Source organism: Mirounga angustirostris, unplaced genomic scaffold (genome assembly GCF_029215605.1).
Source record: "Mirounga angustirostris isolate CCGP_5_RB_7025 unplaced genomic scaffold, mMirAng1.0.hap1 SCAF_5, whole genome shotgun sequence".
NCBI lineage: Eukaryota > Metazoa > Chordata > Mammalia > Carnivora > Phocidae > Mirounga > Mirounga angustirostris.
Genome location: NW_026991713.1, coordinates 153214645 through 153239974, shown reverse-complemented (window position 1 = coordinate 153239974; position 25330 = coordinate 153214645). Strand labels below are relative to the sequence as shown.

At 49.2% G+C, this 25330-nt stretch overlaps 1 protein-coding gene across 1 annotated transcript in view; it reads right to left on the bottom strand.

Annotated features, from left to right (window-relative positions):
• XYLT1 (xylosyltransferase 1) overlaps positions 1–25330 on the bottom strand; it is a 299327-nt gene that overhangs the window by 26923 nt on the left and 247074 nt on the right. Inside the window, exons 6-8 of the mRNA XM_045875055.3 lie at positions 20027–20107; positions 5012–5228; positions 1863–2039 (exon numbers count right to left, since the gene is read on the bottom strand). Coding sequence (XP_045731011.1) covers positions 1863–2039; positions 5012–5228; positions 20027–20107 — 475 coding nt within the window. The remainder of the gene's footprint in view (positions 1–1862; positions 2040–5011; positions 5229–20026; positions 20108–25330) is intronic.

Below are 25330 nucleotides of genomic sequence, written 5' to 3'. Positions count from 1 at the left end.
TTTTTTTTCCTTTTGAATAGGTCAAATACTACCCCCCCGCCCCCCCCCAACCCACAACCCTCTTTCTGCTCAGCGGATCCTTTTTGCGTGGACAAAAGCGTTAAATGTCACCCAAGTTCATACCTAAATTAACATGGGTTTGAGGAGGTCCCTAGGTAGCTCTTCATCTGCCTCCAAAAACAGGCCTAAAGAAATACTTATTGCAGCAACCGCTGACCGGTGCGAGATGTCAGGTGGGCGCCCGGAGGGAACCCGAATAACGAGATGCCACCTGCTGTGTGCTCTGCACCCATGTAGACACAAAACCAGGGTGGCCGCGGGGTCTAGTGGAAAAAGCCCAGGTCTGTAACTGGAAGCACCTGGGAGGGACCCCCAGGCCTACCACTCCACTGTGTGTCCACAGACAAGAAAGTTCGCCCCTCTGTGCCTCAGTTTCCCCATGCACAACGGGGATGATGCCTACCCCAAGGAAGCCAACGTCCACAAAGGGCCTGGCACACAGCCTGGGACAGAACGGATCCCCACCCCTGAGCTTCTCAAACATAAGGAGCCCCCCAGTCACCTGGGGAATCTTATTTATACGCGGATTCTGACCTAGTACGCGGGGGGCAGCGGCAGAGATTCTGTACTTCTTACAAGCTTCCTGGCAAGGCTGATGGGGATGGTCTGGGGACCACATGCCAAGGAGAGGAGCCAGGCTCAGAGACCGGAAGCTCCATCTGCGCTCTCCCCTGGGCGGTTTTGTTACGTGCCCCAGCGAGTCGGTGGGGGCACCTCAGCCTGGGTTACCCACCTGCACTGTGGTTCCCGCCCGCCCGCCCTCTGGGCTCGTGCTTGGGGAAGAAGCATACTAGCTCCACGTGGTGGCTCTCGTGACCTCAGAGCCATGTGCTTAGCCATTCTGGGGCGTTCTGTCTGTGCTCTTGGCAGCAGGGGTGAGGGCATGGTGGAGGGGGAGAGGAGGAAGAGCCTCAGGGTGCTGGCCTAGAGGGAGCAGGAGGGACACTCACAGGGGATGGAAAGAGGCTGCCATCCTGAACAGGTCTGGGGGCCAAGGCATCCTCGGGCTCACGGAAGCGGGTGGAGCACTGATCACCCCTTGCCCTCTGCTCTCCCCAGAACCATAAATGGCCAGGCCGTGCAGAGATACTGTGACAGCACCAGTGTGTCTACCCCCTCTTCCTCCTTTAGGTCCTCAGAGCATGGTGTTTTCCAAACCTGGCTGCTCATCAGAATTTTCCAGAATCTAACAGGTTAAAATAAAAATTTCCAGACCTCACCAGAGACCAGCAGTTCTTAACTGGGGGTGAGTTTGCCCCCAGAGGACATCTGGCGATGTCTGAAGCCATTTCTGGTCGTCACAACTGAAGTGTGCCCCTAGAGGGAGTGGCCAGAACCCAGGGACGCTGCCGAACATGCAGCACGGTGCGGGACGGTGCCCCCCGCCGCAGAGACCGACCCAGACACCATGATAAGAGGGCTGAGGTGGAGAAACTCTGCCCTGGGCACACTCAACTTTGTACCCAGAAATACATTCTTAACCCACATTTCGGAGAATGATTGAATGATAGAGAAATGGACGTGGAAACATACATTGGCCTGTGCAACCTCAAGTTTTTGGACCTTTCTGTGCCTCAGTGTCTCATGTCTAAAATAGAGTAACAATAACACTATCTCTGTGTACCCATCTGAGGTTGATGGTGGGGGCCTCTGGGTCAATACAGGCAAAATGGTTAGAACTGCTCTGGTACGGGGGAAGTGGCCGGTGAATGGTGGCCCCTGCTCATGCCATCACTGTGAATACCCCCGGCCAGGGCCGGTCGCCGCAGGATAAGGTGCTACGGGCCGGCCGGCAGGCTCACCTGGAAGCGGTGGAAGTCCTGCGGCTTGAAGTCGTTGGGCGAGCAGCCGCACCAGTCCACGATGTGCTTGTACTGACACCTGCAGCCCAGCTTCCGGTTCCAGTTGGTGATGCGCAGGTTGTTGTCCACCATGGTGTCGCAGTGGGGGCTGTTCTCCAGGACCGTGTGGAAGAAGGACTGCAGGGGAGACAGGGAAGGGACTGGCCTGAGACCTCCTGCAGCCTCCCTCCCCAGCACCACATGACGGTGCAGGGACTCCCTTGGGAGGCTCCTCGGTCGTCTCTGCCAAGGAGCGTCAGCCGCCAGTCTGCTGTGACTCAGGGCACACGGGATGTTTTGTCCACAGGGGCTGAATTCCGCTTGGAAGGCCAACGCTCTGGGTGTTTCTCTAAATTGTCTTTCCCGACAGTCTACAATCTGATTTCAAGGTGTTTCCTATCATTCAGGACATCTTCTGTCTGCCTGGCAGAGAGGAAAAGTCCCTCCGGTCATGGCCACACATGGGAACCAAAAGAAACATGGTGACATTTATCCAGAAAATCCTGAGCCAAAAAGGCTCATGCTTTGCAAATGGCCAGGTCTGAAACCAAAGGGATTCTAGTCTGAGATATCTCAAGAACAAAGACTGATGCTCTGGAATTTCACCCCTGGGTAAGGGAAGCCAGATTCATGGGTGTATCAGTCCCAGGGCTGGAAGGTGTCCTAGGTACCCCTCCTGCTTTAGCCACGGATGGGAGCTGGACTGCAGCACAGGGAGGGGCGGGCTAGGGCTGCTTGCTGTCCGTGGTGCTGAACCAGGCTCTGTTGGTCTCTGCTAATCCTAAGACTCTTGGCCTCTCTCTCCTAAGAATGTGAGAAAGAAGCAATGCTGAGAGTGGAGAGAGACCAGAGAGGAGACACATGGTTATAGCCTCTGAAAGACTGAGAGAGAGAGAGAGAGAGGGAGGGAGGGAGAGGCAGATTTCTATTTGGACGCTGTTTTATAACAACCCCAGATACGAGGCAGATACCTTCTCCCCTGCTCTCTGCTCCCTAGGGGAAGCTGTTGGGGGATAGGAGTCTGCCTGTAACAAATTTATGGCTCAGCCTTCAGATTTATTCTAAAGTGGTTTTCTGATGGTGGTCTGGGAGAAGAAAGGGCGAGGCAGGGATGCTGGAGGGTAAAGTGCTTGTGTGTGCTGGGACAGGGTTGTGACAGACAAAGCCAGCATCAGGATGGGCATCTTGATTAAGGCAACCAGAACCGCACACAGTCTCTTCTCAATAGGTGGAGGGCAAAACAAGGCTCCACCCACCACCCCCAGCTTCCCTTCCTGTGCGGCTAAATGACATATACCCGTGAACCTGGATTTTAAGCTTGAATTGTCTACAAGCCCACAGAGGCACATATTCTCCATCAAGCGGTGGGGAAAAGTTCCAAATTACCAATTGCCCTGTGTCCTTTCATAATGATACAGAAATTCCCCGCAAGATAATGGATGAGGAGGTTATCAGCACTGAGAGAAAAGGTGATTTTTGGTGAAATAGGATTAAAAGCTGATTACCAAATGTGTGTGCAGAATAGTAAAACTGGGCCCAGTGATGGCAAGCCCATCATCGCTCTGGAGTGATGTGAGTGGTCAGCCCTACCAGCCTGGTGCTGCCCCAGATGTTGGTGAGGGATGCGGGAACCATCAAATGAGGTATGTTGTCTTGTGTGGACTAGAAACACAGCCTGAGCCTAGGGCACTGCCAGGAAGAAATGGTAGGAGACCACTCATGGGAGATGTCATGGGCTCAAGAGAAGTGGAACCAGCTCTGGAGTTTTCTGAAGTCAGAAACTGGGATGGAAGTCAATTGGAGGTCGGTGCAGGTCTGAGAAGGCTGCTGGCCTGTCAGTGGCAGCATTTCAGAACTGGGTCCCCACCCACCTCCGGATGGAGCGGGGGACAGTTCCAGAACGGTCTGCAACCTTACGCAACCAGGCTTCTGCAATGGAGTGCACGTTTCTGTCTCCTTCTAAATTCAAAGGTTGAAATCCCAGCTCCACAATGTGACGGTGTTAGGAGGTGAGGGCCTTTGGGAAGAGATTAGACTAGGAGGGTGGAAACCTCATGAATGGGGTTCATGCCCTGACAAAAGGGGCCCCAGAGAGCTCCCTCGTCCCTTGTGGCATATGAACGGTCGGTATGCAGACTGCAGCCCGGAACCAGGCCCTCACTGGAACTCGACCATCCTGGCACCCTGACCTCAGACTTGCAGCCTTCAGAAGGGTGAGAAGTAAATTTTTGTTGTGTATAAGCCACCTACTCTGTTGTACCTCATTGTAACAGTCTGAACTAAGATACCTTTCCTGCACCGAAGTCTGAAAAGTGGTGACAGGCTCCCTGGAGCTTTTCAAATGCTTCTAAAAGTCATCAGGAAATGCTGAGTCGTCCCAATGGCTGTCAGTACGGGAGATAGTGCAGGTCCAGCAGAAGCCCTGGCTCTCTGTCTTTGGGATCACTGGAATTTCCATTTGTGAATGATAAGGCCAACACTACTGTCTGTCAGGGAATGGTAGACAAATACTAAGAAATCAGAAAAGGTACTCTTCATGTTGAAAAAGTGGGTATTACAGGATTGGTGACCATGGACGATCTGTCAAAAGTTGATGTGGGTGTGTCCTGAAAAAGCCAGCATATACAGTTGTGCAGGCTACACACTGCACAACCCTAATGGGGCAACATCAACACGGTAGGAATGAGAGATTTCTTTTTCTTTTCTTTTTTTTTTTACAAACATTTTCTGGAAAGTGGCAGTGAAGTGTCTTGTTCTAACAAGGTCAGCATATCATGATGATTTTTATGACCAATGGGAGCCAAGTGTCTTGAGGAAGGACTGCCTTTTCTACTTTGCACAAAGATGCTGTGTGGACTGCTGGTGGCAGTTGTGTGTCTGTCTATGCCATACACCCTCCATGCAGACCAGAGGAGGGCCGGGGGCTTGCTATGACAGCAAGGACCCTGGTGGCTGATGTAGTTCTCCACCTTCATCTGGATGTCTGGAGGACTAAGTATTGGAACCAGCATTGCTTTGCCAAACCTTCAGCAAAAATTCAGCTTCCGTATTCCTCCAAAGGCTAGAGCCAGCTCCTAACCTGCTCAGGGACTTTTTTCCTACACACTCACCTCAGCAGGAAGCAGGGTGTAGGAGTAAAACTGCTTCATCTTGGTCACTAGATCATCTGTGGAGAACGTCACATACTCCACAAACTTCCGGTTCAGCAGGAACCAATCCGAGCCTCCATCCACAGCAATGCCCTCCGGGATTCGGCGGTCCCCAAGGCGCCACATGTGGGCGTCACACTCCAGGAAGAGCCGGTCCAGACCCTGCTTTCGGATGAACCTGGGAAAGACAAAGTCGCCCTTCAGCCCAAAGGTGCACGGAATCCAAATGAAATAGCACAATCATGGCAATAAAAGCATGTACTGGGCACTTACTGTATGCCAGGGATCAAGCCGGGGAGGGGCTCTGTGTATAGTTTGTCACTTGATCTTCAGAAGTGAGGCAGGTCACTATATCCCTATGAGGTGGGCATTGCCATTATGCCCATTTTACAGCTGAGGACCCTGAAGCTTAGAGTGTTTAGGGGGATTTGCCCGGCACAAGAACAATGCAATGATCATCTTCTTCTTCCTTTGCAGAACTTTTGGAAATCACCTTTTCATGCCACGAATGCCTTGGCAGTTGGGTGAATACAGCCTCTGGATGCTCATCTCAGAATCATGCTCTTAAAGGCACACCTCAAAATATGTAGGATTACAAAGTATTTTTTAAAAACACCAAAGTTACGATCTGATAATCTGTGTGCTTTTGGATTCACACATTAAATACAGGATCACAAAAGATTTTTAAAAACACTGAATTCATGATAATCATGTGTGTTTCTTTTTTTTTTTTTTAAACACATCAGATAACATGATCTTGCGGCAGGTCTAATAACTACTGTAATTGTGCAGAAGAGGTGAGCGTAAATGATACTTAGAGGTATATGCACAACCATAATGTGATATGAAAATTTGTGATTCCTAACAGTTACTGCTAATACTGTTGTGGTGTGTTACCTCTATTTAGCTGGATTTTAATGAGAGTTTAGTGGAAACAAAAATAATTTTCTTCCCAGCCCAAGTGATGGAACCCTTGAATTCTCTCCATGAACCCCAGATTAGTAACTCCTGCGTTAGTGTGTGTGTGTGTGTGTGTGCGCGTGTGTATTTGGGATTTGCAAGGCAGGCTGAGCAGAATTGGCAGCTCCTAATTTGTAGATGCAGAAATCAAACATCAAAGGGCTGCTATGGGTAGAACTAGAACCAAGCCTTCTGGCCCGAACCGTCAGGTCCTTTGCAGGATGAACTTCACACATACTGTGTGCCAGGCAGTGTGCTGGCCTGGTGTGGGGCAGGAAGGACCAGAAGGAAGGATGCTCCTGCCCCTCAGGAGCTAGTTCTCTCTCTGGGAGCCTGCTGTCTAGACATCTCCTGACCCAGGGATCTCGCTGCTTCTCCAGCTCATACAACGCAAGATCAACCATTTTAAAGTGTACAATTCAGTGGTATTTGTACGTTCATGATGCTGCGCAGTCGCCGCCTATGTAGTTTCAAAATATTTAAGCACCCTCCCCCAAAGGAGACCCTGTACCCGTGAGCAGTCACTCGCTCCATTCCTCTGCCCCTGGCCTCTGGCAACCACCAATCTGCTTTCTGCATCTATGGATTTACTTATTCTGGACATTTCATAGATTTAATCAGACAATATGTGGCCTGTTTGTATTTGGCTTCCTCCACCCAGCATGTTTTCAAGGCTTCATCCCGTGTTCTTGACTACCCAGCATCCACCCCTCAATTTTCTGGGACCACACCCTGACTGTTCCTTGGACGGTCACCTATCTTCAATCTCAGTTGACCTGGATTCGTGCCCTACACCCAGCACCAGGGGTGGCCACATGACCAGGCTGGTCAATGAGAGTATTCCATCTGCCCCGCTGGATAACTGGTTCAGGGATGGGTGAGTAACTCAAGGTTAAGTCTGAGATCGGGCCCTGGATTTTTGCTGCATCTACCAGGAAGGAGGCTCTTCTTCTTCTTCTTCTTTTTTTTTTTTAAAGATTTTATTTATTTATTTGAGACAGAGAGAATGAGAGAGAGCAAGCACATGAGAGGGGGGAGGGTCAGAGGGAGAAGCAGGCTCCCTGCCGAGCAGGGAGCCCGACGTGGGACTCGATCCCGGGACTCCAGGATCATGACCTGAGCCGAAGGCAGTCGCTTAACCAACTGAGCCACCCAGGCGCCCAGGAAGGAGGCTCTTCTATGGCGTTTTTGCTGGGAGAATGTCAGCCTAGAGCTGCTAACAGCCATCCTGTCGCCACAAATATAGAAGCTGTTTGATAGTACAGGTAACACAGAAGGGAGAGGGAGGGAGGGAAGGGGAGAGGGAGGGAGAGCAAAAGAGAGAGGGAGGCAGAGAGGGAGGGAAAGGGGGAGAAGGACGGGGGGGCGGTTAAGTCTTGGTGACTTTGCTTGAGATCCTGGATCCCACCATGTGTGACTCACCACCAGGCTCATCAGTAATGTGCTTAGGGCATTTGGAGATGAGATTCTGCCACTTGCAGTTGCAAAAATCCTCATACATTCCTCAACAATTTAAACTCTTATCCCTACCAGGATGGATGTGAATGTTCTCAGGCCCCAGACAGAGCAGGCAACCATGGCTGTGGCACGTAAATACCCCTCTTCCACTAAGCCAGTCCACCTCCCTCGTCATGTGTCTACAGGTCTTTGCATCTCCATGGCAGATGTCATCACTGGCTTCGGATTAGAGTTACCAGTCTCCCCCCAGGTAGACGCGGCTCTCATTAGAACTGACCTCGGATTCCTCCTTTCCGCTTTTCTCCCAGATCCTAGGGCAGCGCAAGGCAGTGATTCAGGAAAGGTCTATTTTTTTTTTTTAAGACCTTATTTATTTATTTGAGAGAGACAGCAAGCGGGGAGAGGAGCAAAAGGAGAGGGAGAAAGAGAGAGAGAATCCCAAGCAGACTCCATGCTGAGCGTGGAGACCGACGTGGGGCCTGATCTCATGCCCTTGAGATCATGGTCTGAGGAGAAATTAAGAGTTGGACACTTAACCAACTGAGCCACCCAGGCGCCCCTCAGGAAAGGTCCACTGTGATGGCCACACGGCAGGTTACAAAAGCTGGAGTCCATTTCACTGTGCTGGACATGCTGAATTCTACAGAGACTCCCTCCCCCTGAGCCTCCCCCAATCCACTAACATCCACTGGAGGGAACCGTGTGAAACCTCACTAATAAATCCATATTGCCAGTTCTTTTTTCTGCATAAGTGGGGGACCTGCCCCTAGGCACTGGTCACCCTTTGAGCATGATGATGTAATACACTGAGTTCTTAACACAAATGGTAACGGTGTCATCAAAACACTGATGATGGTGAACAGGCTGAGTTCTGCTGAAAAGCACTTTTCGTCTATGCTGTGGTGCAGCTCTGCCAGTAACCAGCTGACTTTGGGAAGCGATGTCCTTGAGTCTTGGCTTCTCCCTTGGTAAAATGATAAAGTTGGGCTAGGTCTGGATCGCAACCTCAAATGCCTACAGGGGTCAGACAGATAATGGAAGCATGGGAAGCAGGCTGGGTATAAGACAATAGGGTAGGTGGAGTCACAGCAAAGAAGGAGAGAAAGCATTTTTTGAAAAATTTTTGAAAAAACTCCTTAAAAAAAAAGGTATTTCTGGCTACATAAAACAGATCCCTAGCCTGACTCCAGCTCATGGGCCACCAGCCATAATAACCATGGGTTAGGTAACTGTTGGGCATTTTCCGGTTGTGACACTCTCTAAGTCACTCTGTTCTACCCACGAAGAGAGTGTGGGGCAGGAATTCCAGCCAGATACATGGGATCCCAGAGAAGGCTGATGACTCTTCCGAGGATACACAGAAGACACAAGCCAACCAGAAGACCCAGATATCCAAAGACCCTAGTCTTGTTCTTTCCCTAACACAGGTTTCCAAGGGTAAAATCCAAGCTGTTCACAAAACCATGTTCTCTCTGGGAATGACTTGTTGCAGGTTTTTCAGTATACTTCCTGTACCATTCCACGGATACAAAACTGAGCTCTAAAACCCATCCATTAAAGGAAGCCCCTGAGTTTAGGAAAAGAAAATCCTACCTCAGCTCTGACTGGTGCTAATTATATAATAATGTCCAATCACAGACACTTAACCATGCTTAAGACTTTAAATTTTAGGTAACTTACAGCAGAACTTACATGGTAACCAAGACTAACCCAGAGAGAGAAAGAAAAGAAATACAGGTGTGAGGACATGCACAAGTTTTCTTTCCACATTTCGTGTTCCATTATGGGAGAATAGCATCGTCTTGCAATTTTAATGTGACGTCCCAGACCATAATATCCAAATACAACATTTATGCAGTAATCTCCAAAATGAAATATTCATGGGGTGGGAGATTGGTTGCTATATTTACTGCATTTGAAAAGTGATAAGCTGCAAATTCATTCTTTGGTTAATTATGAGTCAACAGAGACAAACAATCCCCCAGCTCTCAGTTCCAGGGTTGAGAGGGGGTCTGGACTAGGGAGGAGGTGGCCCGAGGCCCAGAGTCTGGGTTTCTAGCAAGGGAAAGGAATCAGATGCTTGGGCAGGGATCTGCATTTTGTTTTCTGCCCTGGGCATTTGCCATCGCTTGCAAAGGGAATGGATGGAAATCAAGGTAAATCGGCCAACAGCTGGGTGTGGCTATTCACAAATGTTGGTCAGCAGCCAAGGATGCGTGGTGCTGTCACCTGAGGGGTGGCGTGCAGACTGGGCCCGATAACAGAGGGTGACCAATGACACTCCCCTCTCTCTAGTTTCATCTCCAGATGACTTGCTTATGTGGAGGCAACAGGGGCAACAGGTGGAATGAGAGAAGAGATGCGGAGGGCATCTGGGTACTAAGGCTGTCTCTGCTTTCACAGGATGGTGAGCTGTGGGGTTGCCTGGGCTCTCTGAATGCCAGTTTGCTCATCTATAGGATCAGCTCCATCACAGCTGTGCTGACAACCCCCTGAATCAGCTGTGAAGGTGTAACAGGTGAGGTTTACGAAGGTTCTTGCTAAGTGTTCAGGAAGCACCGTTCATCCTAGCCATGGACCGACCCAGGTGTCAGTCCCTTCTTACAAAGCGGCAGCACCTTCCACAATCCCTCATGTTCCTGACCACCCTTTTGTGCTTTGCTTTTCTTCATAGCATTTAAAACTTTGCATTACCATATACAAGGTATTTATTTAGTTTACTGTCTCCTTACTGGATGTAAGCCCAAGAGGGCAGAGGGTTTTTGTTTTTTGGTTTTTTTTTTTTTTTTTTTTTTTGGCTTATTTTTGTTCATGGCTGTATCCTTAGTACCTATAATAGTACCTCGCATACAGCTGGTGCTCAATAAATATTTACTGAGCCAATGAATAAAAGGAAGAGTAACAGCTAACAGCCATGCCGGTTGTTCAATCAGGAAGTAGCAGCCCTTAGTTAACCAGGTATCTGATTCTTCTAATACACACTCGACAGACGAAGGAACTGAATCACAAGAAGGTAAAGTGCATTCTCTAAAGTCACACAGCTAGTGGTCCTGGACTCGAAACCAGGTCTGGATGAATCCCATGCAAGCTCTTAACTACTCTGTGTTCTTCTTCTGTCCCAATTTGTCAGGGTCCTTGCAAAAGGATCCAAACAGAGGATCTGAGAACTTCTACCTCAAAAAGACACTGTGCAGAAATCTGAAATCCGAGAGAAAAGGACTCATTGTTGGTCTTGGAAGAGCCAGACCTCACAAGAACTTCTGTCTTCAGAACAGACTACTTAAGGGCAAACATGGAACCACCTGCCTTTGGTTTTACCTCCTATGATTTCAGGGATGGGCGGTTTGCCTTCCAGAGACTTTCTCTATTGGCACAACATGGAACAAAGTCATAACTAAATATGATTCTACTGAAATCACAGGGACCAAGCTCTACTCAGTTGAGCATCAAAGAAAATTGGAGGGAAGGGGACAGGGGTCCTGATTCTCATCCGTGTGTGGAAAGGTCAGTTAAGAAAGCTGCTGTAGCCTTTGAAACTGATCTCAGAAAAGGCAGACAATGAAGTCTCTCAATTCAGTTAATTCCCTGGCTACAGTCTCGGCATATTCATTGAGTGTGGAATTATTCCAGAACTGTCTTGTCCTATAATGAGTTCAAAAAGGAAGAACTCTGCCCCTCAGATTTTACAGCATGTTTTAAGAAGGAATCTTAGCAATCAGCTAATATAATTAACTCTATAGATTGAAAAAAAAAAAAAAACAACGCACTGAGAGGATGTATGATTCAAAGTCATCCAAAGTCACATAGCCTAGGAATAAAATCTCCCCTTCTTCTCTTTCCTGTCCAGTGATCTGTCACTGAATCCAGATTACTCCCTTTAGCATAAGTACAACCTAAGCATTTTAGTTAAGAAATAAAGTCATGGAACAAAGCATGAAAATCCACAGCGCTCCATAAATGTTCACCAAGATGCTTAATATTTTTCCTTCATCAAGCTACAAACTTAAAATTTCCATCTTTCCTGTTCTCTCTCCTGCAATTTGGTAGACAGGCATGAGTAGGGCACCTCCAGAGCTAAGAAGACACCTCTAGGTCCTGAAAAGCGATGATGCTTCAGCACCAAGGACAGAAGCCCAAAGCCTCCTGATGAATTTCATCTCCTGAGATTTTGAAGATTTATTTATTTTTATTTGGGGCAGGGCAGAGGGACAGAATCTCAAGCAGACACCCCACTGAGCACGGAACGTGATGTGGGGCTTGATCCCATGACCCTGAGATCGTGACCTGAGCCGAAACCAAGAATTGGATGCCCAAACGACTGAGCCATGCAAGCACCCCATCCTGAGATTATTTTAGTAAACAATGCCCATGGTTGTGGTGGTAGAAATGACAAGCGTCAGGCCCATCTTTCCAATTCCGTCCAAGCAGCATTAATATATCATCTTCCCATGCTACGAGTCAGCAAGGATCCAGCTCACTGGGACCTAGTCGGCAGCTCCACAGGGGCCCTGTTGGGCATTTTCTCTCAGGCCCAGGGTGGGTTGTTGCCCCTTCCTGACCTGGGTTGGAGTCAACTGTCTTGCCTCTACTGTGCAGTATCTGGAAGAACAAGGGGGCCTGGGGTATTCACTCACTCGGCAACTCTAGGTAGCATCTTGGATACTCTCGGTCTGCGTGCTGAGAATATGGCGGTGAATAAGATGGACATCATCCCTGACCTTCTTCCCTCTTCCAGGGGGATAAAATACAGAAATAATAACACCCACCATTTATTGAGTCTTGCCACTTTCTAGACTCTGTTCCTCACGCTTAATACATATTCTCTCATTTAGTCTTCACCACAACCCTATGAGGGTTCATTTTACAAATGAAGGAACAGAGACACTAAGTAATTTCCCCAAGGCCATACAGCTGGTTAGGGACAAGGGTGTGATTCTAACCCTAGCCGTCAGGCTCTGGATTCCACACTCTCAGCCACCCAGCTATAATCCTGCTCTAATAACTAAGTAAGTAGACACAAAGAGACACAAAACACATTAACATATAATTAGGTGTGTGCGATAAGTGTTCTACAGAAGAACTCAGAGGCAGGGACAGAAAAGTGAAGATTGTTGGGGAAGGCTTCACTGAGGAGGTGGCATTTAAGCTTCCTGTGAATGGTGGGAAGGAAATTGGTCATCTAAGGAGCTGTGGGGAAGTTTTTTTTTTTTTTTAAAGATTTTATTTATTTATTTGACAGAGAGAGACAGTGAGAGAGGGAACACAAGCAGGCAGAGTGGGAGAGAGAGAAGCAGGCTCCCCGCTGAACAGAGAGCCCGATGTAGGGCTCGATCCCAGGACCCTGGGATCATGACCTGAGCCGAAGGCAGACGCTTAATGACTGAGCCACCCAGGCGCCCCAGGGAAGAGTTTTCTAAGGGACAGGTAGAGCGTGTGCAAGAGCCCAATGAATGGAAAGACGCCAAGGTGCCTGGAGTGAGGTTGCAGGGACATGGTCAGCTCTGCCGACACACTCCAGTAGGCCAACCATAGGCGGGGCTGACTCTGACCTCATTGCTGGAGGGAATGTATCATCTACCAGGACGTGGTGGAAAGCTCCGCAATGAACATTCTGAGGGAATGAGTGTAGTACAGTGACTAGGAGTGCAGACGCAAGGGCTAGACTTCCTGGGTTCTGGTCTACTTCCCCCCTGATGAGCTGGGTGTTGTTTAACCTACCTTGCCTCAGTGTCCCCATCTGGAAAATGGGCCCTAATAGGACTGCATTTACATTATGGGCTGGTTTTGAGACTTGAAAGAAGTCATCTCTGTAAAGCATTTAGGACAGTCCCTGGCCCCCAGGAAACTCTTCCCATGTGACTCTCACTACTGCCTTGTGTGAAGAAAGCGGACTTGGGTTTGATCTCCAAGGGGGGGGGGGGGAGAAGTGAGAAGAGATGTAGAGTCAGAGGCCCAAATCCTGGGACCTAGACTTGACTTGGTGGCCGATGGTCTTCGTGGTGCCTAGGGCCCCAAATCAGCTTGTACTTCCAAGAATCTAAAGGTCCACTCAGGGCTAACTGGTATGCCACAATTTTTCACACATTTTTAAAAAACAGTGTTTACTGCCTTTGGTTCTGTTTATAAACGTAATGCACGTTTCATTCATAGAAGACTTGGAATAGAAAAAGCAAAGAAAAAAGTAAAAATCAAACTCTACCTCTCAGAGATGACACCATCAACACACTTTTCTTCTAGTCTTTTGTCCATCTTGGATGTGTATTGTTTTGGAAAAAAGAAAAGTTCCCAAGCTGACCTCAAAACCCACGTGGAAGCCAAGAAAGGAGATGCGTCCACAGCTTTGTGTGGGTGCTGGTGCGATGCTAAGCTTTATTTTGACGTGGCTGCTATAACTGGATTAAATAAAGTGAACATGCAAACAGTGATAAACTCACTGGTTGGGTTGAAGAAAAGTGAAAGGGAAATGCAATCTGCTCTCCTCACTGGAAATGAGGTATTAATTATCTCCTTGCATCAATCATAGCGCTACAAGATAGTTGGGGAGAGAGCCCATCTCTTGATAAGCACGTTGGCACCAAAGGGCCTCCTGAGAGCAGATTTGCTTGGAGGAGGTTCCTGGCCAGGCTCTCAATGGATTTGCCAACTTTTGGCTAAACAGTTGCCTGTTTATATATCAAGGGACTTTTGGGTCTGAAGATTAGTTCAGTGTCAGAGAGAAGGAGCTGCTGAAGCTGCTTAGCTGCCATTCTGGTGCCCAAGGCGGGGGGGGGTGCTGCTTAAAACAGGTGGGGTATGGACCTGAGAATAGGAAGAAACTGACTGATGTCACTTCTGACCTGGGGGCTAGGACCCCTCCTAGTTTCCTAGGGGTCTAGCCTTCTTACATTTCAAATGCTAATTGTTTCTGTAAGAATTGTAGAAAGTGTTCCAAATGTTAATCATTTATATTCCATTTTCATGACTTTTCTCCATCATTGTCACGACCACCGTCCTCACCAAGTTAATATGCACAACTAACTGTTCCAAGAGTTTATCCCTATAGTCAACCCATTTAATTCTTCTAATGACTCTTGCGAGGCTGGTCTTATTAGCATCATTCTCATTTTCCAGATGAGGAAACGGACATACAGGTGATTGATGTAACTCAGTCAAGGTCACATGCCTAGAGTCCAAGCCTGGATTCTTACCTGCTGTGCCAGGTGCTTTATGTAACACGAACAGGAAAGCTCCCTTATTATTTTTCTCTAAACCAGCTTAAAATAGCTTCAACTATTTTTTTTAAACTTAGTCTTATTCTAAGCATAATAGCCATGAAAATCATGAAATCAATTATATGTTTGTTGATACACTTACGATCAATACCTAACTTTCCCCGTATGCTTGTGAATGAGCTACCCGAAACCATCTCGCATATCACTGTTGGATCATGAACACACGTTGGGATATGCTGACCCTGCAAAGCAGGGAAAGGACCTAATCTTCCCTCTCCAAATCATTGAAAAAACGCTTCTGCTTAAAGTTAGAATTTTGCTCTTTCATCTGTATCCCTCCCAAGAACCTAAAACTGCAGGTCCTCTCAGATGCAGTCACGAATCGTGGTGTGACCAAAAAAAAAAAAAAACCAACAAAAAACAACAACCCAGGTCTTTAAAGTCAGAGTGAACCAGGTTCCAATCCCAGCCCTGCTGCCCAGTGGCCGTGGAACCTTGGGCCCATGAAAACAACTCTCCACGCTTCGGTTGTACTCATCTCTAAGAGGGGGCAGCACCTGCCAAATGAGGTTGGAATGAGACAACACAGTGGACAGTGCCTGGCTTGGGGCCTTCCCGGGGTCGGTGAGGACACTTGGTCCTTCACAATCCCGACCTCCCTGTTCCGATGTTATAAAGATGAGGAAACAGAGGTGGCATTTCAACACAGGGACCGAGCCTCCAGCGGGCAGGTGCTTAGCCCCGCACCCCACTGCGTCCTTGGGCTCAGCATGGGGACCCTGGGGATCTTGGATCAGGCGGAGAGCTCAGATGGACCGAGGCAGGAAAAGTCCCAGAGCAAATCCTATTCAGGCTGATGGAAAGGATATTCCCTTTTGTCCCGTCAGGGGCTCCCCCACACCCAGGCTGCAGACATTTGGGAAATGCCTCGCAGCGGGGCAGAAGCAGCCAGGAGTTCTGGGGGACGTCTGCTAGGACCTGCCCACTGAGACTCACAGTGGACTTTAGGGCACCTGCTTCTGCTCGCCCTGCAGAGGCTCCCTGGGAAAACGGTAACTGTGCTGCCTGGCTTTTGCTGTATCTGGTTACTTTAATTTTTGGAGGAAAGCAAGGAGAAACGGTGAACACAACACTCCCCTTCATTTAATTACAGGAACAGTCAGGACCAATTTGGCAGCTATTAAAATATTAGTTTGCCTTTATGCCATCTCTTCGCAGCTGGAGCTGGGAATCCAAATTGGCTGCCAAGGGCTGGAGATGGGGACAGAAGGTCAACACTGCTATTAGGAACCATGTGGAATTAAAAACCGAGGCACCCCGTGGCCTATTTTGTGTCTCACTGCGTGCTCTGGCCTCCCCACATCATTTGATCTTTCAAACTCCTTGTTTTTCTCTCAATGTCTTTTACAAGGGTGGGTCCAGGAGCAGAGAGCGTCAGAACGGGAAGGGCCTTGGGAGACCATCTTGTTCATCCCCTTCGTTTTTCCAAGGGAGGACATGAAGCCCAGAGAAGCAGTGGCTGCCTCGAGGCCGCCCAGCGTATGGGAGGAAGGCAGGCCGAGAGCACAGACAGGCTGCATCACGCAGGGGTCATGAGCTTGGGCTCTGGGGCCACTCCCCCCGCCCAGGTTTGAGTCCTAGCCCTGCCCTGTGTGGGCTTAAGCGAGTTACTTAATGTCTCTGTTTCCTCATCTGCAAAATGAGGGTAGTAAGTTGCAAAGGGTCGCCATCTGAAGCCAGAAAAATCAAACCAACACAAAGGAAACGAGAACTAACAGAAGGTAAGGAGGTAGTCAGAAAGTACAAATGTCCAGTTATAAAATAACTCCATCCCGGGGACATGACGTGCAGTCAGTAATACTGTATCGTATATATGAAAGCGGCTAAGAGAGTAGATCTGAGACGTTCTCATCACAAGGAAAAAATGTAACTCCGCACTGGCAGATGGTAACGAGACTTATGGTGATTATTTTGCAATATATGCAAATAACGAATGGTTATGTCTTCCACCTGGAGCTAATCTAATGTTATGTCAATTACACCCCAATTAAAAAAGACAAAGATTCGGGATCCTGGGTGGCTCAGTTGGTTAAGCGACTGCCTTCGGCTCAGGTCATGATCCTGGAGTCCCTGGATCGAGTCCCGCATCGGGCTCCCTGCTCGGCAGGGAGCCTGCTTCTGCCTCTGACCTTCCCCCCTCTCATGTGGTCTCTCTCATTCTCTCTCTCTCAAATAAATAAATAAATAAAAATCTTAAAAAAAAAAAAAGACAAAGATTCTTGCTATTGAACTACTTGGCTATTTGATGTGTTTATTTTTCCTTAACCCACTCCAGGAATAATAGTAAATAATTCAAAAGCCAAAAAAAAAACCCACAAAAAACAAAACAAAAAACAAAACCCACACACAAAAGGAAAAGACGAGAACTACCGGGAGTCTGGGCTTGATGATATCATCTGAACTGCCTGATTCAGCCCTATCCGAAGTCGGATACCAATGTTCTCCTTCCATTAACTTCCTTTACTCGCTTAGCCTAGTTTCAGCTGGGTTTCTGTCATCTGCCACCAAGCGTCCTTTGTAACACACCACCCGTGCCAGGACTGGAGCTAAGCCATGGCCGCTCTGTGCCCTGTGGAGGGGATGACAGAGGATGCGCCGTGGCTAGGCTGGCTCATGCAGCAGGTGAGGCCCCAGCTGACGGGGGGGGGGGGGGGGGGGGCAGATGATGGCTCATTTTACTACGAAATGAATATTCAATTGCTGCCCTTCATTCATCTTAGTGAGAGAAAACCAGCCAAGGGCTCATTCACGAGTAGTGGAACTTGTGAGCTTTTCTGTTCGGAGAGCCTTGGGTTTTAGGGTTTTGGGAGGAGGTGTGAGCCACATCTTAGCCTGGACCTTCATCTTATCCTGTGCCATTTGGGTACTACCTGTCAACTACCGGTGCATATCAGTAGACAGGATGTACCCACACATCCAGACTCTCAACTCTGGCCCAAACACCAACTATCTATTTCTTCCAGCAGCAGTATTTTCGTCCTCTGCTTATCATGGCCATGGCATCACCATCCTCCTCCTCACCATCATCACATAGGGCCTTTACTATATGCTGGATGCTTTATATGCAGCATCCATTGAATCCTCTCAACCCTGTGGGTGTAGGTCTATTCATATCTCCATCATACAGGTAAGCGAACAGGCTCAGAGAGGTTAAGTCACCCGTCTAATTCAACACAGCTAAGACATGACAGAGCAGGACTCTAATCCAGGAGGTACAACCTCAAAGCCTGTGATTTTAACCTCTGTGCCATCCCTGGTCCCAAGCCCAGGGCCTAGAAATAGTGGAGGGAGAATAAATACTGACTAGGCTGGCATAATTATACTAGGGCGGATGTAATTCAGACCCAGGTCTATCAAGTTACGGTGGGCTCGGATGCGACTTTGCACCAAATGTGTTATTACAAGGTTACCTGGAGGGGAGGGGAAGAAGTGTCTTCATTCTCTACCTGAGGGCCTAGACACCACCAGTTTTGATAACGAACACCTGCATGGAATCTTGTTCAGCTCAGCCTTGCTCCACCTGGGCTTTGGGGCCAGAGAACTGGGTTCAAATTCTAGCACTTACCAGTTGTGTAACCTTGGCAAAATCATTTGGACTCCCAAAGACCCCCTTGCTTCTCCTGACAGATGGGGATAATAATTCTTATTTTGCACTGAATGGCTCTAAGAAGATCCTGCAGGAAAAGGGTCAGCAGAGTGGGGCACTTATTAGGAACACAATGCCCAGGGGCTATAATTCTTCCATGTCTGCCCCAGGCCTCTCTACCCTTTGTGGCTGGAACATGCTCATCTGGGCTGATTTACAGAGCATCCTCAAGTCGGGGCTGGCGGGGGGGCGGGCTCCTTCTAAACGTAAAAAAAAAAAAAAAAAAATGCAGGCTGCCAGTAGGATAGGAACAATCTTTCAAGAGCTGGATGAAATCAGGGTTAGAATTTTGGAAATGACACAACGAAGGATTCTGGGTTTACATCTGGAGAGCTCGGAAGATGGAGCTCACTGCTTGCTTTTGGCCCCTCCCGTGCCGTGGGTAACCGGGTGAGCGGAGTTCCAGAGCCAGCCAGAACGACGCCTCCGTCAGCCCTGGCAGAGAACACCCGAAGCACAATTGCAAACCGAAAGGCCAGTGGGGGGCTAGGTAGGGAAGGGGGACAGGTGAGGCCCGCAGTGACCTGGAGGATGCAGGCTTCGTGTATGACCCGGGGGAGAGCCTCCAGTGAGAAAACTCAGGCCCAGAGTGAGTGGACACCGGGGTCTTTTAAGAGGAGCTGAAATCTGAATGTGCCTGGGAAACATTGCTATTTTTACATGCGGCTATTCATTTTCAAATGAAGCACTTGAATTAAAGCAAAACAAAACAAAACCAACTCGAGACCCAAACAAAGCACAGGAAGGCACTCAAATTATCCCATGTGCTGGCAGGTTATGGTCTGAGTTCAGCGCTAGGAAAAAACCTCCAGCACGGCAGAGTTATCCGGGGCTGGGTTTTTGTTACTGGTGTTGGAACCTCAGGATGGTGAGACCGGACCTGTGATCTCCCCTACAGGGGGCGCTCGAGACTGAATCCCTTCTAGCTGATCTCTGGCCAGAGATGTAGATGTGGCTCAAAGCTGTTTGGCCTCACTCATTCTAGGTGAGCGAGGTGCAATGGATTCAGATCGCGCTTCTGGTGCCTCGAACCCCTGCCCATGTCTTGGGCGACAAGAGTGAGGCCCTGGCGTGGGCACGGGCTAGAAGTCAGGATATTTGAGCTCAACTCCATGCCGGCGAGAGACTCTTTCTCCCTCCGAAGTAAATTCCATGAGAACGAGGATTTTTGTCGTGTTCACCTCTAGAAGGATGCCTGGCACGTGTCTGGCATGGGGCAAATATTTGCTGAATGACTGCCTGACCAGTGATGGCCCCACGTCACTGACCCGATGAACTGAGGCCATCACTTCAACTATGGGCCTCAGTCTTCCCACCAATAAAGTGGGGATTAGCCACGGCTGCCCTACTTACCTCAAAGGGTTGCGTAATGAGATAAACAGACTCAGGAAAGTGCTCGGAAAAAAGGTGTTAAGGGCTATCACACGAGGAGACGCATTTACTATTATTCCTGTCCTTGGCTAACGTGAGAGACCAATTCAGATCTTATGTGAAAGGGGCAGAGGTCCATGTGAGCCATGCCTTTCTCCCACTACCTACTTTCTCTGGCTGCATCAAACCAGCCTGGAAGGAAGCCACAAATGATCACCTGGATTTTCATTTCCATCTTGCACAAGGGTGGGGGGTGATAGGATGTACTACCTTGCATTGTCCCGGCCGTGTGACTTCAGGAAATTCATATCTCGGTATCGGGAGAGAAATGCCACCAGCTGGTCATTTGTCCTGTGGAAACAAACCAAGAGGAAGGTCAGAGTCCTCCAGAGACCATGGACTTACCATCTTACGTTAAAAAGGACTATTAGAGTGTGTGTATATCCTACATGTTCCATAGTCTGTGAACTCTTTGAGGGTAAGCATGGTGCCCCAGCTGTTTTAGAATCTCTAGTGCCCACGTTCTGCATGGAGCACTGGGTGTTATACGCAAACAATGAATCATGGAACACTACATCAAAGACTAATGATGTAATGTATGGTGATTAACATAATAATAAAAAAAAGAAGGCTATAGAATCTCTAGTGCCCAGCACTGGGCTTGGCAAACATGAAGTCATCAGTGTGCAGCACAATGCCAGGTACTTAGCAACCTCAGGGCCTTTGCACCTGCTGTGCCTGGGAAATTCTGCCTTGTCTCTTTCCAGGTCTGGCTTGTTGTTACGTCATCTGGATCTCCTTCCAAATGTCACCTCTTCACAGAGGCCCTTTCTGGCCACCCAACCTAAAGTAGCATCTGCCTCCCCCACCTTCACCTTTATCACATCCCTCTGTGTCCATTACCGAGTGTTAAATTTGCTGACATTATGATGTAAGCTCCATGAAGGCAGAGCCTCATGGGACTTGTTCCTCCCTGGCACCCAGTAGGAGCTACATTAGCTTGTTGTTGGATGAAGGAATACAAAGTTCTTAAAACCCACTGGGCTACCGACTGAGCGAGCTTTGAAAAATATGAAGCGTGAGCCAAACAGATGACGTCGTTCCCAGCATTGTTATCCCAAATTTATTGCCATCAATCTCGGAACCCGCAGTGTAGTCCCAGCTAATCGGCTTGTGCGTACAGCTGTGACAGTATTTTAAAAGGCAGTCACACAGGTCTCCATCTGCCCGAAATGCAGTCGTCTCTTCTGCTGAATAAACCCAAATAGGTAAACGGTGCTGGATTTTTACTTCAGAAGGAAAGGGTTAATAAACACTGTTTCAAAGTGGGAGACAGGCCGGAGTCGGCAGAAAGGAAGGCCGTCCTTGGGCACAGAATGGAGGCCACCGACCTTTGGGAGGCAGGTGGGTGCCTCAGAAAGCAATACCTGGGCTCTCGAAGCAGAAGGGTCTGGAGACAGATCTCAGCTCCACTCCTGACCCAGCTGTGTGTCCAAGGGTGAGTAACTGAACCTCGGGGCTTTGCGGCGGGGGGCGGGGGGGCTTCTCTGAACTCCCCTGGCTCCCCAGCAGATAGCAGGCTCTCTGTGCCTACGTAGCGAACGGATAACTGGGTGCACTGAAAGGGCATATAGTAGGTGTGCAATCAATGCAAGGTGCTCTCTCCTTCCACCTCCCCACCGTCTGGTCTGAGCGGCCCCCACCCGGCACCCCTCCTTCATTTCCCTGCAACTCCCTGTTCCGTGATTAGATGACTCATGGTGACCACCTCAGAATTCCGGCGGAGGGGGCACCAAGCCGGTAAGAGGCGCTGCAGTGAAAACATCCTACCCCTGAACTAAACCCCGACTCACGGCCAGCCCGTTCTAGCGGCGGCCGAGAAACCCCGTGTCTGCACAGAGGTCCATCCGCTACGCACGCAGCAAGCCAAGCCCCGCGGGTGCGCACAGGGGTGAATCCCAGGGATGCAGACAAAAGGCGAACCCCACGTGTCTGCAAAATGGTGCGTCTCCTGTGTGGACAACCGTGCCCGCACGCTGCAAGGGAAAGCCTATGCGCCTCCTACCAAGTTATGGGGCAGCTGTGGGCACAGGTCCTCTTGAAGTTGCCGGGAGAGATGGGAATGAGATCAGCCCATACAAAAAAAAAAAAAAAAAGAAAGCGATGTCTCTTTCCAAACCTTAAGGAGGCCCATTCCCTCTCCGCGTCTTAGCAGTTCCTATTTACCAACTCCCTCGCCACTCTGCGACAGTTCATTATTGTCGTCCTGATGAATACGGGGACAAGTTAACCTCTGAATGGGTCCCTGGCAGCAGGAATAATAAATAGGGCCTCTCAGCGGCCTCAGGGGGAGGATTGGAGGGGCCGGGCCAGGGCTCCGGGGGCTCCCAGGGTCAGCGGCCGCAGCTCCATTTGTCAACCCCAGAAAGCGCCTTTCAGGGCCCTGAGCTGGGGCCATTTTCACATTTACTGCTTCACCGAGTCCCCATCTGACGGGGATGAATAGGCATTTAGCGAATTTACTTAGCAATGCTTCCACATGAAATCGTCTCAAAAGATGACATCTTGGCGGGGGGGGGGGGGGGGGGGAGTGCTCAGGGAGGGGGCTGGGGATTCCAGGCCTGGAGCTGGGGGGAAGGCTGCCTTTCAAAGCGAAGCGCTGTGTGCCTGGCTTGGCCGGACTGGCAGGGCGAGGGGACCCCTGCGTCCCCCTCCATGGGAGCCCCCAGCCCCCCCTTCTCCTTCAGAGTAGAAAGCCTGATCAGCATGCCAGAGCCCATCTCCCCAGCCCTTCTTCAAGGGGACACGCAATGCGGCTGGGGCCCACGTTTTCCTATTGTTGCTTTCGGTGGCCTGTCTATAATTGCCTACATAATCTTTAGTTCTCCTTGGATAATGAAGAGTTTGCGATCTGCTGACATTTTACCCAGTTCCAGCCTCTCTCTCTCCCTCTCTCCCCACCACATCCATTTCTCTCTCCTCCCTCCTGGTGGAGTCATTTGCCAAGTGGCTCCTGCAGCTCGTCACCTGTGCCTGCCTCTACAATTTCCTTCCACCTTTCGTGGAAATCATTAGAAGACACGTTTCTTCGTCCATGCCCATTCCTCGGATTCAGGATAGTGACTCTGGGCCCATCACTGGCAGCCTTCAGAGCCACTGGGATGTCTTTGCGGAAACATGCAAACAAGTAAAAGTTAAAATAAATGATTTAATAAGGAAGGGATTTATTTCAATAAATTTGCTGTCATATAAATACACTTATTGGAACCGTGTGAAAATCTCCGTTGGAATCAATCAACAAAAGAACCGATAAAAACCGCTCTCGAACCATGACCATTTATGAAATGCCCACCGTGCCCGAGACCCTGGGGCAGACTTTTGCCACATTTTATTGCATTTGAATATTCACAAAGCTCTCTGAGATGTGAGTTTCATTCCCATTTTGCAGATGGGCAACTGAGGCTCAGAGAAGCCACTGCTTAGTGATCAGAACCTGGTTCCATATGTCAAAGCCCATCATGCCCCTCGCTACAAGACCGCTTCCACAACTGAATGAGGGAATGAACGAATGAGGGAACGAATGAATGAAGGAGCTCCGTCCCAGGTGGAAGCGCTCCGACGCCTCCCCATTCAGAGCCTGATCTTAGAAATGCAGCATCTCAGGCTCCGCCCAAGACCCACTAAGTCAAAACTGGCTCTCTAACGAGATTCCCAGGGGGTGAGCGTGCCCTTTAAAGTTTAAGAGGCGCTGCTTTTAGTGAGGCATGAATATGGTAGTTAATTCTCTTCCTCTTTCCTTCTTCATCTTCTCCCCAAGGCCTGTTCCTGAAAGCCCGGACTTGCAGCCAGTTACTTTCATCTCGGTGAGCCTCAGGTGTTGGGATTATTCAATGGAGTAATGCACGTAAGACCTGGGCAGTATCACCGGGCATACAGTAAGCCCTTGATAAATGTTAGCTGTTATTTCATGGTATTATTACCATCCTGAATATCAGAAGCTGAAGACATTTCAAGCTGGAGACAGGAGTATAATGACGCAACCAGATTTGAACTTGGAAAGCTTTCTGTGCGTAAAACCCAGGGGATGTCCCTGCAGAGCGTGGTTGGGGAAATGCCCCATAGAAGGGACTTGTCCCCATTCTTCCAGCTGGTGTCAGCATTAGGATGGCTCCCAGAGGGCCACCTCAGCATTGTGTGTGTCTAAGATGCGTTGTGGCTCTGGGCATGAGGATGCATAGGATGAGGGGGCATGGTTCAGCTCAGGTCCTTCCAGGGGGCAGCGTGCGGAGCGGACGGGGCCGGCCCAGCCTCCGGTTGGAGAAAGCACGCACAGAACCAACTGAACTACTCTACATCCCTCCTGCCCCCCACGCTGTGGTCCAGAACTCCCTGTCTGATATAGGATGCTGGGAAGAATCTGGCAGAGGCTCGAGAGCACCGCTAAGGCAAAAAGTGAAGCGTAAGAGTTTTTGTGAATGTCAGGATTCAGGACTTTCGACCCCTGACGCTGCCGGGTATGTGCAAACCCCAGAGGGCCCCAGATCGAGCTCTCGTGGATGCAGTGCATGGGCCACGTGAGGAGCAGACACGTGTACGAGTGGCAGCGGACAGAGGACTGTGGCACTGGGCAAGCCAGGGGTGGTGTGTTTGGAAGCACTTGCCATCTGAGCGCAGGATATACTGAATTTCCCCAGCTTCTTCCCCCTAACGTCTCATCTGCACAGTTGTCTTATAGGTATGTCCCATTTGTTAAACAGTACTTTAGCTCTACCCTGGGCAACAATATTTGTAGTATCTGATGTACTTTTTCCCCAGTCTTAAATGCGGTAAAATACACAGAACATAAAATTTGCCATCTTAACCATTTTTAAGTGTACAGTTCAGGCGTATGAAGTATATTCATACTGTTCTGCAAGCATCACCACCGTCCATCTCTGGAATGCTTTTCATCTTCTGAAACTCAATCTCTGAAACCTGGAAACAAGAGCTCCCCATGTCCCCCCACTGCTCCCAGCCCCTAGGAACCAGCATTCTACATCCCGTCTCTGTGAACAAGTTCATAGAGGAGTCAAACTCCAGGAACCTCATGCAAGTGGGACCCATCCCGTATTTGTCTTTTTGTCATGTTCTCGAGGTACAATCCATGTCATAGCAAGTGTCAGAAATTTCCTTTTGAGGCTGAGTCATTCTGATACACGATTTATATGTTTTTTTCCAGTTTCACATGAGAAACAATAATGACTACGTGTCTGTGTACCTCCTAAAGCACCTGGGCCACCAGGGGCGTATGGAGGGTGGTCAACCGTCCTGGTTGGGTGTCCAGGACACAGATGTTTTAGTTTTAAAATCAGATGGTCCTGGGAAAACCAACCTGAGCTGGTGGCATCTGGGTCTGTGGGACCACAGGAGAAATGTCATACTCTATCCTTTTAAAAATTTTTTAAAAGATTAAAAAAAAATTATTTGACAGAGAGCTAGTGAGAGCGCAGCATAAGCAGTGGGAGAGGGAGAAGCAGACCCGCTGCTGAGCAGGGAGCCCGATGCGGGGCTCGATCCCAGGACCCCAGGATCATG